We start from the raw sequence: 16,954 nt of genomic DNA, 5'->3' as shown, positions 1-16,954 counted from the left end.
TCAGAATGGGAGAAAATAATAGCAAACGAAGCAACAGACAATTAATCTCAAAAATATACAAGCAACTTCTGCAGCAGAATTCCAGAAAAATAAACGACCCAATCAAAAAATGGGCCAAAGAACTAAACAGACATTTCTCCAAAGAAGACATACAGATGGCTAACAAACACATGAAAAGATGCTCAACATCACTCATTATTAGAGAAATGCAAATCAAAACCACAATGAGGTATCATTTCACACCAGTCAGAATGGCTGCTATCCAAAAGTCTACAAGCAATAAATGCTGGAGAGGGTGTGGAGAAAAGGGAACCCTCTTACACTGTTGGTGGGAATGCAAACTAGTACAGCAACTATGGAGAACAGTGTGGAGATTCCTTAAAAAACTGGGAATAGAACTGCCATATGACCCAGCAATCCCACTGCTGGGCATATACACTGAGGAAACCAGAATTGAAAGAGATGCGTGTACCCCAATGTTCATCGCAGCACTGTTTACAATAGCCAGGACATGGAAGCAACCTAGATGTCCATCAGCAGACGAATGGATAAGGAAGCTGTGGTACATATACACAATGGAATATTACTCAGCCATTAAAAAAAATACATTTGAATCGGTTCTACTGAGATGGATGAAACTGGAGCCCATTATACAGAGTGAAGTAAGCCAGAAAGAAAAACAACAATACAGTATACTAATGCATATATATGGAATTTGAAAGATGGTAACGATAACCCTATATGCGAGACAGAATAAGAGACACAGATGCATAGAACAATTTTATGGACTCTGAGGGAGAAGGTGAGGGTGGGACGTTCTGGGAGAATAGCATTGAAACATGTATATTATCATATGTGAAACAGAACACCATTCCATGTTCGATGCATGAGACAAGGGCTCAGGGCCGGGGCAATGGGATGACCCAGAGGGATGGGATGGGGAGGGAGGTGGGTGGGGGGTCCAGGAAGGGGAACACATGTAAACCCATGGCTGATTCATGTCAATGTATGGCAAAAACTGTTACAATATCGTAAAGTAATTAGCCCCCAACTAAAATAAATAAATTTATAAAAATAAATAAATAAATAAAACCATCCTGGCAATACTAGGGATTCACAAGTGAGCAGGAGATAGTTAAGGTCCAGAGGCTGAGAGATTAGTGATAGAGAGGAAGAAAAAAATCACTCTGCTGCCTTCTCGTTACTTTTTACCACTGGCTTCCTCCAATCATGTGAGGACCCCCTTATCACCTCCTGCCAGTTTAGCCTTCTGTTCCTTGGACTATGGCTGCCTTAGATGGTGGTGGTGGTTGTTTTAGCTACTAAGTCATGTCCAGCTCTTTTGCATGGACTATAGCCTACCAGGCTCCTCTGTCCATGGGATTTCCCAGGCAAGAATACTTGAGCTGGATGCCATTTCCTTCTGCAGGGGATTTTCCCAACCCAGGAATTGAACCCACGTCTCCTGCATTGGCAGACAGGCAGATTCTTTACCACTGAGCCAACAAGCCACTTTGAGCCAGTGTAGGGCTTATTTTGTTCTGAGGCATAAATTAAATGTAGGAAGTAAAACACTTGTCACAGGATTAGACAGATGTAAGTTTATTTTTGTTTTTAATAATTGAATAGGTTTAAACCTAAAGATAAAAATCCCCAAAGGATTGGGTCACCTCACTAATATGTAATGTAATACTCTGTCCCTAAGAAAGCATCAGTGTAGCTCATCCTTCCTTGAGCTTTTTAATTAGGTTAATGGCATCCGTTTCAAAGGACAATTTAATTAAAATGTCAGTGGTGTTGCCTAGATAAATACTGTACTGATGCTGACATGTTATTATGCAAATTAGTCACCGCTGCTTGACTGGTTGGGGATAGTTATGTGATCAACAAGGTGAAGAGTTTTTGCTGAACAAATTCTAGAGTTTCACCTGGCTAGCTCCTCCTTGAATATGTCTCATGAGTATGTATGGAGTGTCTTCTCTCCGTAAGTCACTATGCAAGGCCTGTGGGGAATGTAAAGATGATGAAGAGCTAGTCACCGTACCCTTATGAATGTATAACTTGGCCTAAGCATACCTTGTGTGACTGTTTTTTTTTTCTATTCAAAGATTAATGTACAGATATGCTTTTAGTATGCATCCAAAGATCTAATTACCAGTGACTTTAAAAATATTTTTCTCCATTTTACAAAAACAATACATGGTCAATAATATAAAGACCAGTGAAACTTCAAATACAACTATTTGGGGCACTGTTTTAAAACTGAGGCTAAATTCTCTTTTAGAATTTTAGGGTTAAAAAGACACTTTATGTCATCGTGACAATTTTTTTTTTTAATATGGACCATTTTTAAAGTCTTTATTGAATCTGTTACAATATTGCTTGTTTTATATTTTGGTTTTTGGTACACAATAGCTCCCCAACCAGGGATTGAATCCGAACCCCTTGCTTTGGAAGACAAAGTCTTAACCACTGGACTGCCAGGTTCTTGATTTAGAAGACTTGTTATGCAATTTCTGGTGACCATCTAAGAATTTCTTCAGGGTAATACATTCACTGAGAATTTAAAACTTTTTTTTAAATCTAACTTCAGGGATTCATGATCATTTTTGCAGAACAGACTTCAAGGTATTCTCAGCTAAAGGAAAGAGAGAATATTAGAAATAAAAGATTTAATTTTGATTTTAACTGGTTTTCTGGCTAGGGCACCTGGGAATGCCCACATGTTTGCCTTACTTCCTGGTATTTTATTATTAGCTATAGGAGTTGCCAGTAATCCTCCTTGCAAAACTCCTTCAACCTCAAGTCTTCCTTTCTGTTCTTTCCCCCTGCCTCATCCCACAATGTAAATGTTGTCTTATCAAACATATGACAGGCCTCTTAGAGAAATGATCGGAGAAATAGTGAACAAAATGACCAAGAGTACAAAGCCTTACTGAGTTTAATCAACCAGAGTGGGAGAGAGAGAAAGAAGGAAGGAGTGGATGAATTGATAGATAGAAGAACTTGATAATGACAAGTCCCGAGTTCCATTCTTACCAAATGGAAACAAAAATGCAAGAACACAACTTTATACTAACCTGTTAATGCCCACTAACTCACATGTTCAGTCACGACTGTGGCCTAGGGCTGGATGTACTAGACTTGCCTGGGAAGCAGATCTGGACATCCACGCATCTGTTCTCTTCCTGTACCAGGATAAGCAGGGAGTCATTCTCAGATGTATGCATTGGTTCAAGTTCAGGTCCGAGGTCCAGGTTCAGAGAAACATTCTCTGTATTTATAGGAACCTGGCTTCCCTGGTAGCTCAGATGGTAAAGGATCTGCCTGCAATGCAGGAGACCTCGGTTCCATCCCTGGGTCGAGAAGTTCCCCTGGAGAAGGAAATGGCTACCCACTCCAGTGTTCTTGCCTGCTGAATCTCATGGACAAATCATGGGATAACTGTCAGACATGACTGAGCGACTAGCACTACACACAATCCTAGGACTAACTGAGAACTGAACTGTCTGGTGCTAAGGGTACCCTGTTGCCTGAGTTCTATTATGATGGAGTTGGCAGGCCAAGAGTGTGTCATCAGTGACTCCTTGGGGGCTTTACTCGGTAGGAGGACTTTGGAATTACGGAATAATATTAAATGTACATTTTCAAGTAGTAAGTATATTTAAGAGATTCAGTTTTCTTGATACCAAATTCAGAAGTCAAACTGAAGATTTATTGCCAATATTAGAAAACTACCATTTGGGTGATATAAAAAGACATCTCTCAATCCAAATTGCCTGAGAACAAGCCTGTTTTGCATCTTCTCTAGGGGCTCTGAATCATGTTACAGACTGACTCTAAGGTTGCTGACTTGGACATATTAAGGGAGAGAAGGGGAAAATGATAATGACGGAGGAGAAAGCCGCCAGTGTGTCGAGTTGCTAGTGAAGTGTGCCTTCTGAAGCAATTCACTAGAAGTTGGTTCCACACACCAGTACTTTAGAAAACCAAGGAGCCAATTCCATTCTGTTGGGCTTATTCACATAACTGTCCTTGGCTGTGTTTCCAAAATAAATCCGTACATGTATATTGACTGAAGATGATGCTGAAGAAGATGGCTTTGGAAATGTAAGGTCAAATGATGAAATAAAAAATTTTGGGAAGAAGGAGCTTAGATATCTAAGCTTGGATTTTTTTTAGGTTCCCCAAAACATAATGACCATACATTTATAAGAGTTAAAAATTAACACTAGCATCAGAAGAAGGACAGAAGCTTCCAACTTCAGGGAACAAACAGACCTGCGTTTCCAAGGCTCTGTGAAGGGATGGAAGTGCTTTTTGACCTCATCTGCCCTCCCTATAATAGTGCCTTCTCTTCTCCTGGTTAATGCCCCCAAATCCTCTCTTGGGATCTTTTTTCTTTTTAAACAGAGACAGCCCGGTGGTCAAAGGCAATGCGCTGTTAGCCTTAAGCAGCCTCGCTGTCGTCGTTTCCAAACATGAAGCCAGCCTCTGCTCAGACTCTGACGGAGTCCTGGAGGTGAGTTAAGGGTGATTAGAACCAACGGGGCTTTGGTTGTGTAATGTGTGAAAAGTGAGACTTTTCCTTAAGCCTGGCCCTGAATTTAAGAGATTACCGTCATGGGCTCTGCTACCCGATGCACCTTTACACCAGAAGCCTTGGTGTCCTCTAAAACACTTTTCTTCTCTGCTTTTCTGTTTTGCTTTCTCCATCACAGTTAAGTGGTCATTTCCATTTGAAGGTGCCAATTTTATGCAACAGGGGTTGTCTTTCTGTGATTACATCATGGTAACCAATCTTAGGAGGTTAACTAGGCTTACTGAAAGTGAACAGTGCTGTCAAAAAATGATAAATAAGCAGTGTTTACTGACTGCAAAAAATTGCACTTTGCATTTTAATTGTAGATGTCAATGACAAAGTGCCTATTCATTTTTGCAAGGCATTTATTTCTTAATTAAACATGTGGCAAGCTGGCCAATGTTCATTTCCAATGTACTTTTTCAGATAATTCATATCTGTCAAAATAAAAAAGCTTGGATTCATTCTCCTTTTAAGCCCCGTTATCTGGTAGCTATCATTATCTGGAGACAATATAGTCAAGTGGTTAAAAAACATAGTCTTTGGAGTAGGCGTAGAGCTAGTAAGTGCAGGTATTAGGATTTAAATCCTATTGTTGTCTCCTCACCTTTCAGAGCCTATTTGCCATCTGTAAGATGGGGATAATATTACTTACCAGACAGGATTATTGTTAGTTTTAAATGAAGTTATATATGTAAGGTACAATGACTGGTAAATACTCAGTAATAGTAACTATTATCAAGAGCATCAGTATGTACTTCATCACTTCTTGTTGCAAAAAAAATGGGCTTTTTTTCAATGCTTTTCAGCCTATCTCTGTCCCCACAGAGTGCCTTTTGGACCACTTGTATTCTTTTTTCATGGTAGGGTGTTTTGGTTCCTTTTTGGTGGGTTCTTTGGGAGCAAGAAACCAACTCTAATCTAAATTTTAAAAGGAGCTAGAAGAATAAGGAATCTGGGTGTGTACAGAATTGAAGGCAAAGCTTAAAAACCAAGTTGGGAGAAGAACAGGAGTCCAGGCACGGGTAGTGATGAGCCATCTCGGCAGACTACTCCTACTGGGATGGATCAGCTCTAGTCACTTACTGTCTTTGCATCGCTCCCTTAAAATTTGGAATCCCATGAGTCCCAGTCCTACACCTTTGGCAGGGTAGGATGAGTAGCTTGATTGAGCATTTAACCAGGCTTCAAATTCTGAAGGAGGGAATTCCCCAAAGGGTGCTCTTACCAGTAAACAAAAGAAGAATGCTATGTGGCAAAATCCCTACATGTATATTACATGTGGGGAAGAGAAGGAGGCCAAGGGATTGTTGCATAAAGGGTGAAAATGCGGCTAGTTGCCATTTGGTAATTTAAGGCCAGAATCTTATTTTAATAATGAAGAAGATGAACATCTTTTAAAGAGGAAATGTTTCATATCCTTGAAAAAGGAATGGAATACTTTAGCAGAAGTAACATGCTAGGTAGATCTACAACCTAAAAAGAAAACATGCCTTCCTAGGGCCCCTTTATTTTGGTGTTATTTATGTAGGACTACCAGTGGTGCAGGTTGTTGGCCTCAGTAGTAACTGGAGGTCTAGCTCAGAGTTTGAGCTCTAGGCTCTCCTATTCTCTATTCCCTGAATCTGTGTCCTGTGCTGCAGCACATAGTCCACAAAACATTGAGAAACCACCCAAGCCAAAGACGGGGCTTTTCTTTTACTCTTGATGACCTTGCCTTTGACTTTTACTCAGTATGAACTCAAGACCTCATTATTTGACTAAAGTTGAAGTTTTCAAACTTCATTCAAATCTGCATTTGACCAACAACTGAAGATCTTAAGAAGCAGATGTTTTTTGATTCAAGGAATTAATTCCAAGGATTCTTAACACTATTTCAACTTTTACAGTACCACCTGGGTGTTACCGTGTGAGTTTATGAATGTTTTTTGACATCTGTTGTCATGAATGATTTTTAAAACCAAGTTCTCTTTTGGTTGAGTTGGGTTTTGTTGTTGTGGTGTTTGTTTTTTCCTTCTCTTTCCTCTTCTTTTCCAAACTGAAGGTCATTTATGTTTTCATATCTTCTTGACTAGGCAGTTCTGATGATTCGTGAATGATAAATACAGTGATAATAAGCAGCAAAGCTAGAAGTGGTCAAAACATTTTGTTGGCTGCTTTATTGAAATGACAAGTCAGAAACAGAAGGTTTGATTTGCCTTCCCTGCATATCTCTCCCTTTAAACTTCCATATTATCCTCACTGAACACAGGAGCACTGTAAGGAGCTCTCAGATTGTTCTGGTCTGCAGCCCCCATGCTCTCACCTCTGCTAAGTTTTGTCTGAAAGATAAACTTTGTTCACATGGGGGTGCAGGTGAGGATGTGTATTTGTCAAATACCTGTCTACTTCGTGCGGTCCTGGCAGATGAAGTTTAGTTTTTAATAATAGCTCTTCATTCTTTTATACAGAAGGAGGTTGTATCCTGGATCTAGAAACAATGGTTAGGCTTTTTTCTTTTCTTCCCATTATCATTTCATGTTTTCCTTCATCTGCAGGTTCAGCCTCATTTCCTGTCAGTGAAAGATTGGGTTTCCATGGTGTTCGATACCCTTCTGGTTATTGTTGATAGCCGCTACCAACCCAGAGGACAAGTTTTCTCCTCGTTTTATCATGTAAGTTTGAGAAACAAAAAATAATTTAGAAACTCAAGAGTTGATTCTAGTATCAATTGTTCACATGAAATCTATGATATAATGTAAATTTTGGCCTTAGCTATACATTAGATATAAGTCTCAACCTTGACTGTACATTAAAGTCACCTGAGGAACTTTAAATATATATATATATACCCATATATGAGATATTGATGTGTAGGCCTTATTTCTGATTTAATTGCTTTGGAATGTGTCCTGGGTATCAACATTTTGGAAGTTTTCTAAGTTATTTTAATGTATAATCAGAGGCAAGTGTTGAAGTAAAATGAACATTGGCTGAATATGGAGGATCCTAAGTTTCTTGTCACAGTTTTTTTCATTTCAGGATATGTGACCATAGGAAGTTCAGTTCACTGGTCTGGCCCTTTGTGTCCTTGTTTATAAATTGAGATTATTGAACAGTATTATCTGCAGTGATTATAGCCCCAACTTCACCTCTTATTAGTTTTGTGACCATTGACCTGACAGCTACTTAACTTACCATCGTATTTTTCCCTTCCTGTAAAGTGAAGGTAAAAATGAGTGCTTTGCCAACTTTATAAAAGATTGTGAGGATCCAATTATATAATTTATGGGAAAATGGAAAGGCAAAATGCTCTATAAATACCAAGTAATATTGTTGGTCCTATAAGAGCACCTGTTACTTAGTCATTCTCTTTCTTCATGCTTATATGCTAAGATTTGAAGCAAATTGAAAACACACTTTGTTGGCTTAGGTTTCATTTTCCTTAACTGGCTGTTGCACATGCTCTATTTCTGTATCTGCATGGAATTATTTTGGTTCTACCTTATCACTATCCATTGCTTAGGGAATTATAGGGATCATGGGACAATCAGCTGAGTAGCAGAGAATTATAGCTGATTTGAATAAAAATATAGCACAAATCCTGAACTGTTGCTAAGATTATGAATTTAGCCTGAAACTTCATCGCCTTAGGTTTTCTTTGTGCAACATTTTGTGTGCCTCTGTCCTCCTGCCCCTGAGAGGACCTGGTGTGAATCCATCTAGGGCTGAGGGTCAGGAACCAGCTTTTTGACCACGGAACAAAAAAATTACTTATTAGATAACATATAATTATATTGGATAATAGATTTTGCTCAAAGAAGTACTTTCTCTATGATAATTTGTTTTCTGTCAGAAGTGTTCTTATTTCTTTAATGATGGATGAAAAAGTTTTTAGCTTATATGGAGGACTTTGTGGTAGCTATATGCTTCAGATATGCAGCAGGACAAGATATCTATTAGATTTCTAATAGTTCTGCTTAGTTCTTACAAGCCAGTAAAAATACTGTCTTTACTAGGCAGCTCCAGGTTGCCTCTTACCTTTGTAAGTCTTACATTATTATACTTTTTCAAACCGCTATTTCAAAAGCCACTTCCTTTATTTCCTTTGTCCTAGCAGCTGGGTCATTTTAAGTAGCATTGTCATTATAATAGCGCTGTGTTAAAGAATCCCTTAGCACATGTTTGCTTTTTATCCTTAAAGGACTAAAGCTTAGAGAGCAAATGAGGATAGAATTAAAAACACTTTTTAATGTGTTTTGACTGCAAGGGACGACACGGCCTTTATTGTGTGTCTGCAAATTTGAAGTGGGTAATACTCAGGAATGATCAATGGGCTTTCTTCCTCACTTGAGACATATTGATAAATGTATATAATGTCTGGTGGAACTCTCTAACGCAGGATTCTTGTACAAGCTGTTCAGATTCAGCTGCCCTGTCATTTTATTAGGGCTGTTATTCATTTCTTTTCTCATAATTACATATAGGAGAGGAGCATTATAGTGCTCTCCGTTTCATTTTGAATAGCTGGTTATTGCTTTGTAACCAGAGGCTTTTAGGATTTCAACTTCCTTTTTAATTAAAAGGAATTAACCCCCTGTAGGAAATAATCCATCTACTGGGAAACGTTCCCACCAAAATTTTTGGGAGATCCGCCAATAGCTCCCTGTGCTATACTTACACTTATCCTTCTGTAACTAAACTTGAACTGCCCCCACCCTAACCCCTTTTCTCTCTCCCAGAAAACTCCTGGCTTCCTGGACACGTATAATGTGACTCGGTGGTTTCTCCAAGCTTGGATAGCTTCACTTGGAGCTTTTTCATTATATACACATATGGGCTTTCAAAACACTGAACTTGTTTCAGGCTTTATAGCGAGGGAATTCACACCCATTAAAAGGAGACACTGTTTTTTGCTTGTTTGTTTTTCAAATTTAAAAGGATATTATTAGTTAACCAATGGCTTAGCAGCAAATTGTTTTCCTAAGAGTAAAAAGGTAACCTGTAGATGAACACAGAACTAGATTTATTTTTTAGTAATTTTTTTGGAGTGGCGAGGGTGGGTTTAAGAGAAGCGTGGATTGTGTCGTGCTTTTGTGATAGGTGTGCTGCCTTCATGTTTTAAACCAAAGGCCAACCCCTTGCTTTCTCTCTCTGGCATGTCCTAGAAATCCTATTCCGGTGAAAACACGGCCAGTGCCATTGCCCGTTCCGTGGCCGCCACGGCTTTGTCTCTCCTTGTGCCAATTTTCATTATCTCTTGCAAAGAGAAGGTTGAGGAAATCCTGAACATGCTGACTGCCAGGTTACCTGGGAAACCAAGCGCTGATGAGTCTCAAGCCGTGCAAATCCACATGGGCCTTGCACTGGGGATGTTTCTCTCTCGCTTGTGTGAGGAGAAACTCAGGTACAGTTGATTAAAATATTCCTCTTTTTCCTCTTTGTGAGTTAGGTGATTGATTTCTCTCTCTCTCTCTCTGTCTCTCACACACACACACGCACTCTCACATTATATCTGAGCTATTTGTGGTGCTAAACTTTTCGAGTGGAGCAGGTTGATCCTTTTTTCTCTTTTATGAATGAATATGTCTCTCTCAAATACCATCACAGAGATATTCATATGTTTTAAGGGTTGCTTTTTTTTTAAGTGATTGATTACTTGAAAATCATTTCATGCTTAGATGAAAGTCTAATCATATGGTGCTATAAATTTTAAAAAGCATCTTTTCCTTCTGGTTTATAAGGGTGAAAATAACTGCTCATTCTTGATATCACTATAAAATGGGAGGAAAGATTGGGGTAGCCCTGTGCCTGAGGGTGCGGGCATTGCTGAATCACCTGAGAACTGCATGTACCCGGTTTTAAGTATTGCTTTTATCCTGTGCCCTGGCTACATTTTAGTAATCCTTAAAGAGTCTTAATCTGTGCATATTATACTGGGTGCTTTATTCAGTTTGATTGCTCATTTGTAGACTGCTAGCTTTACTCTTGCATGGAGCTAATAGAATATCAAAGACCCAGGTGGAAAATTCCACTAGTGAAAAAGTTTCCTTGTGCACTAATCGACTTTAGTTTTGGTGTTCATTATATTTATTCTTCAGTTTATAACAGATCTTAGAATTTTCTATATCCAGATTGATGGTAGTGTAGTACAACATGAATATTTCAAGATCATGAATCTTTAGATGTCACTGACTTGGAATTTCAGCCCCATTTTCCTCCATTGGAAATAGTAGGGCCGGTGGGGAGAGGCATTCTATTCTCATGTTAGCAGTCCTGATGCTTCCCTAGCTGGCAGAAACCATCTGTCCAAAGGCAGGAAATGGTGTTGATGTGGGTAAATTGGATGACATTATGCTATATTTAGATTTCTGTTTGAAACCAGTGGTTAAGTTTACATCTGTTAATTCCCATAGTTTTGTGCAAACATCAGTATGTGAAACCTTTATGAGAACTGCTGTGAATCTAGGGAAATACTGTATTTCAGATGATCATTTTCATCCCCTGGAAACATCTATGGAATATTTGGGAAGATAGGCTTAGTCTTTGTGATCATAAATGAAACGTTTCCAGAATATTCATTTTGTTCTAGTCACCAGTATTAGTATACACAGGCCTGGTTCTGGACACAAACAAGAAGCTTCCCTTTGCATACCAATGGACTGTTACGTATCTTGTGTGTGAGTGGTAGAACACAAAGTATTTTTAAAGACTTGAAAGTGACTCCCCCCCCCCCACCCCTTTGCTTTTGTGTTACAAATGGCAGTCTCTTCACCATCTGTGTTCATGTTCTCCCTTCAGTAGCTTTTCAAGCTACATGTTTTACAACTAAAAATGAGCCATGGCAGTTTTTAATTCCAGACAACTCATTTCATACTGTCCTGGCTCTCGCTCTCTTTTTAGTTTAGAAGGAGATACTGCTGGTTTTAGGCGATGGCACCCCACTCCAGTACTCTTGCCTGGAAAATCCCATGGACGGAGGAGCCTGGTAGGCTGCAGTCCATGGGGTCGCTAAGAGTCGGACACGACTGAGCGACTTCACTTTCACTTTTCCCTTTCATGCACTGGAGAAGGAAATGGCAACCCACTCCAGTGTTCTTGCCTGGAGAATCCCAGGGACGGCGGAGCCTGGTGGGCTGCCGTCTGTGGGGTCTCACAGAGTCGGACACGACTGAAGTGACTTAGCAGCAGCAGCACTGCTGGTTTTAGGGCTTGACAGACTTGCATTGTGGTTAATTTTGTTTTACTACCTGGAGAAACCTACAGTGATTCTCCTAAAGCATCCTTCGCTGGTTCTTAAGGTGCCTTCCACACCTATCTGCTGACTTGACAGCATCTTCAGGCAACCCTGAGGAAGGACACCAGAAAGCTCTTCCTCTGGTGAGAGCCCGCGGTGTAACTGCAGATTTTACCTTTGCCATAATGATCCTGCATTTGATAACATTCTCCTTCTGGTTGGTGTATTAGTACTGCAGACATTAATGTAATTATTCATGGTTCCCACCTTACTATTTCACAATGATGGTGGTTTTAGTTGCTAAGTCATGTCCAGCTCTTGTGACCACCTGGACTAGCCCACCAGGTTCCTCTGTTAGTGGAATTTCCAAGGCAAGACTACTAGAGTGGGTTGCCATGTCCTTCTCTAGGGGGTCTTTCTGACTCAGGGATTGAAACTGGGTCTCCTGCATCTCCGGTAGTCTCCTGCATTGCAGGTGGATTCTTTACCAACTGAGCAACCAGGGAAGCCCCAATTTCATAGAATTAGGAAATGAATTAGGGGGGTCCTAATTTCATAGAGCAGGGGAATCTGAAATATTTGTCTTTTGGTACTAATAAACATTTTACTAGATAATGACAGTCTTTACCAGGTAATGACATTTTTGGAGAAAATTTCTATTTTTCCAAAACTAAAGTGTTTTGAGGACTCCTAACTCTGAATAATCAATGACATCAGATAAGTGGCCCAAAATGGCCCCTTAGGACAACAGGATCAGGACAATATTTTGGTCTCAAAAATGAAAAATCACTTTGTGTAAAAGAATTTTGACATTCAATCCATTTTTTTTTTCTTGCTAAGGCTTCTGAAAAATCTCCTGAATTTCAATTCCAGTCTAGAATTTATTCAGAAAAGCATATTATTCCAAAGCTTTCTTCTGTCATAATTCCCAGAGGATTCTATTAATAGTTCACCCTCTTTAGCATTTGTTTAGGATATTTAAGTATACTTTGCTCCAGAGAACATCTATAAGACTTTTAGAATTATTAAAATTGTGTGTGCTTGTGTGCATGTTTTCTCATCACAAAATGTAATCCTTCACCCCAGGCAAAACCAGTATAGTCTTGGTTGGAGAGGATATTACTTGAAGTGCTCTCTGGCTGGCTGGCATTCCTGGGACTGCATTCCACTCAGCATGGTCCAAGACTGCAGCCAGAGAGCTGAAATGCAGGGACCCCTTGATAATAAAGTGTCGGTGATGAAGCCCACAACTCTGCCTGAAAGAACAGACATAGAGCTACCTTTGAAGTTTCATTTTACCCTAGAAGTCATAGGTCTCACTAAGTTCTCATAGTTCTCACAGTTACAAAATCCACATCAATTACTTGATAAAGGCAAAAAAATAAAGGGCCATGTTTTTTCCGCCTCCTTAAAAAAAAAAAAAGAATAGAACTGAAAAACCTTCATATTTGACACATAAAATCAGAAGTGTCAGATGGATCTGGAATGATCATTGATGGTATCAGTTGAGCGAGTTAGTACATCCTCTGAGGAAAGTCACCTTAGCATTCCTAGAAATATTCTTTTTGGAATTCTGAGCTCTTGTTTTTCAGTGATTTAAAATTTGAATGAGCTGAGAAAATGCAAAACACTGGTTTGCAAGTGATGACAATATTCAGAAACCTAACTATTGAATGAATTCTTTGACTCAGTTTCTCTGTTTGCAGGATATATGTGCATCATCAGTATTGTTGTTTGCTACTTTCATGTTTTTTTAATGAAATGATTTTCAGTAAAATACTAAAAGCAAAATATTATATAGTAAATATGTTGAAGAGTTGCATGATTTTCAATAACTCATTTTTCGCTCTTGGTCTTCACCCAGTGATATATCTAGCCAACAGATGAACCTTCTTCTGATGAAGTCTTTGGATGCCCTGGAAAACTGCTGCTTTGACCCTAGTCTTGAATACAAGTATGTTGATTCCATTCCCTCTCTGATGCTCAGAGATTGGATCTTTCTTTGCTATAAAATATTTCATTCTATGGTGAAATATTTGTAGGACCCGGTCCTGAATTCCTTTACTCAGAATAATAATTTTTAAAAATCTGTAATTGAAGCTTATTTGTTCTGAAAACCATGTTTCAGAAAATAGACAACTTGGACAATAGACGATTGTTTCCATACAGAGCAACAAATGTCATTTTGTGGCTGTCGTTAAGTTTCCAATATCTTAGATTCTGTCTTGTACTTGTCATATGAGACATCTGTCTGCGGATGTGTATGTATGACAACCTTTTTAAAGATCTGTTGAAAATATTCTTTGAATTTGGTTTGACTAAGAGAGGCTTTGACTCATAATTTAGATTTCCCTATGAAATCCAGTGTCAGTTTTAAAGATCTGTTGAAAATATTCTTTGAATTTGGTTTGACTAAGAGAGGCTTTGACTCATAATTTAGATTTCCCTATGAAATCCAGTGTCAGAGGCATCAAAATGGAAACAAACAGAGGTTACACCAGGTGTTCCCACCCTCCTCACTATTAATAGATCCCTTCCCCAAAAGAAACTTTGTGCATTTTAAAGATTTTGTCTATTAAACTAAATATCTTAACATTTATTTTCTCATTCCAGTTTTAAAAAGCAAAAACAAAAGAGAATAATCAGAAAACAACCTCAAAAAATGGTGTTAAACGTACTGGTTTAGTGAGACGTTGAATGTTTTGTCTCATCCATGTGGTTTGTGTGGGAAGATAAATACAGTTTTATTATGCCTTCTGAAATACTGACACCAATGAGAACCTGCGTTGGACCTTTTTGGACCTTCCTATAAGTTTTGGAAGCTTATGTTTAGATCTTCTAGGGTTGAAGTTAATAGGAAACTCAACAGATTATAAGCACCAATCTATTATAACCTATTATAACCTCCAATCTATTAATTCATTTACTTCATACTATCATGGGTACTGTTCAGATGTGAATTAGATCAGTGTTTACCAAAATTTTCAGTGTTCAAATGTCTGGCCTTTAAGAACTGATGATCTAAAGTGACCTTCATATCATCTTGCCTGTTAAGTTCAGACTTACAAGAGCGTAATGGTAGAAGTACTGAAGGTATCACGTATTTCATCACGTGTAAGTGAAGTCAGATCTTCACTTAGTAGGTGGTAGTTGTGAGATCTTTCATATGCAAGCTAAGGTTGGATAAGAATCCCTGACAGGCACCTGCTTTGTCACACTTTAAAGTTGAATACTTCAGAGATGAGATGACACATTAAGAGTGTGGTTTTGAGTATGGGTAAAGAAAGAGTTTGGAGGCATAATTGAAATCTCAAATTTTAGAGAATGATTAATGGAAGGGATAGGGTCCGTAACTGTTCTGGGGGCTGATGAAGATTTTTGAGCCTAATTCACATGTTGATGTTGTTGCCTTTTACAACCAAGGAGTAAGAAAAGTTTCTCTCCCCTCCCCTCCCCCCTTCCTTCTTTCTCCTACCTGGCCCCAAAAGTGTTCAACATATCTGTAGCTCAGGGTATTTAAAGCTGGGGGGAAATGTGATTAGCCTGCTGTAAGCTTTCAGCTAGTTCAGACAATCAAGAGTGACTCTCATGTATTGCCTCCAGTAGTTTATAGGAACGTTGTTTGAGTGTAGGGATGACCATGGAGATAACTCAATTAGCCAAAGTAGGGGTATTTATACATCAGGAACCTTCATATGTCTAAGCATATTTAAAATTAACTTTTTAGAATATAGTAATAAGATTCTTATTTCTTCATTCTTACCTCCTTTCTTTATTCTTGAAAGTGTTAGTTGCTCGTCATGTCCAACTCTATGGAACCCCATGGACTGTAGCCCACCAGGCTCTTCTGTCCATGGGAATTCCCCAGGCAAGAATATCGGAGTGGGTTGCCATTTCCAATTCCAGGGGATTTTTCCAGGGATCGAACCCACGTCTCCTGCATTGGCAGGCAGATTCTTTACCACTCAGCTGCATGGGAAGCCCTGATTATACCCTAAATATTGATACTAAAGCAGGAGTCATCATCAGTTTGGTTTACAGATAAAGAATGAGTCTCAAATAGGACACTGGTTCAAGGTCACAACCCTCAGTGGAGAAGTCAGGAGAAAAACCCAGGTTGTCAAACTTTTCTTTCTCTTGCTTAGCACAGCATGGAGAATACATTTCAGGAGAAAGAAAGCAATTTGATACTTGGTAGTGTGGTGTTGATTTTTTCCCCCCTGTTGTGCAGATATTGCCCACCGTTAAAAGCAAAACAGAAATTCTAACTTGACGCAGACCTGAATGCTTGGCTCATGGCACAAAATATTCCCCCATCCAGTGAGGTTACAGGAGTTTGGTCCTCCCTCACCTGAAATACTGGAAGCGTTACCTGGAGGCAGTTAATAGATCTGGGAGCACGCTGCCTCAAGTGATAGAATTCACCCAAAGCAAATTCACCACACTTCTTGGATTTGATGGACCTGTCCCTGCTGAGAGAACCCAGCACCTGGTGTTTGGAGTCCTATCGCTTACATTTTGCTGCCATCTAGTGGTATTTATTGGCCATTGCAGTCCTCCCAGCCCTAGCAAGTCATGTTATCCATCGATGACCTGAGCATTGCTTAATTACTACTGAGCTTTTACAAATATAATAACATTTGAATAGCGCTTTGTAAAGGGCAAAGCGCTATACAAATGTTAACTGATATTAGAACTAATTATTAGATGGCCTAGTACTTAATCTGCAGAATAACCTACAATAAACTAGGGAATTGAAGATTCATCTCTGGTTAATTTTAGAAAAATATATCGTCTCAGTTGATATAGCAACATACATGTCAGAATTGCATAGATCTTAAGACTCAGAATTTCTTTTTGCCAGTGATATTTTAATACGCTTGAATAAGAGATTCAAATAAGTAATGACATAATGGGGCATACCATTTTAAAACTCAAATTCTCTTCATCATTTGTTAGTATTCTTTTAAGGGATTTATGTTAGCAAGTCTAAAACCTCAAATTTGTATCTAACATAATTTATTTCATCTGTTTAAGACACCATCAACACAACTCCTTGTTGTTTTCAATAGAAAGATGTGAGAGCTACCTCTGCCCAAGTTAATCTCAGTTTAGAGCTGGTAGAGCAGTGAAATTAGAATGAGGCAAATGTGCAG

General features: G+C 39.0%; 1 protein-coding gene across 12 annotated transcripts in view; it reads left to right on the top strand.

Annotated features, from left to right (window-relative positions):
• Positions 1-16,954, top strand: part of FOCAD (focadhesin) — a 301,886-nt gene that overhangs the window by 235,626 nt on the left and 49,306 nt on the right. For all 12 annotated transcript variants that reach the window (XR_014076742.1, XR_014076743.1, XM_081569987.1 and 9 more), the window contains 4 exons: positions 4,414-4,522; positions 7,120-7,236; positions 9,730-9,968; positions 13,663-13,752. Coding sequence is in view for 10 of the 12 variants with exons in the window: in XM_081569987.1 (XP_081426113.1) it covers positions 4,414-4,522; positions 7,120-7,236; positions 9,730-9,968; positions 13,663-13,752 (555 nt within the window). In the remaining 2 variants the exon portion in view is untranslated. The remainder of the gene's footprint in view (positions 1-4,413; positions 4,523-7,119; positions 7,237-9,729; positions 9,969-13,662; positions 13,753-16,954) is intronic.

The sequence above is a fragment of the Giraffa tippelskirchi genome, chromosome 1 (genome assembly GCF_054371585.1).
Source record: "Giraffa tippelskirchi isolate mGirTip1 chromosome 1, T2T-mGirTip1v1.2.pri, whole genome shotgun sequence".
NCBI classification, from domain to species: Eukaryota; Metazoa; Chordata; class Mammalia; order Artiodactyla; family Giraffidae; genus Giraffa; species Giraffa tippelskirchi.
Note: the sequence above shows the minus strand (reverse complement) of the source record. Positions and strands in the feature narration are given on the sequence as shown.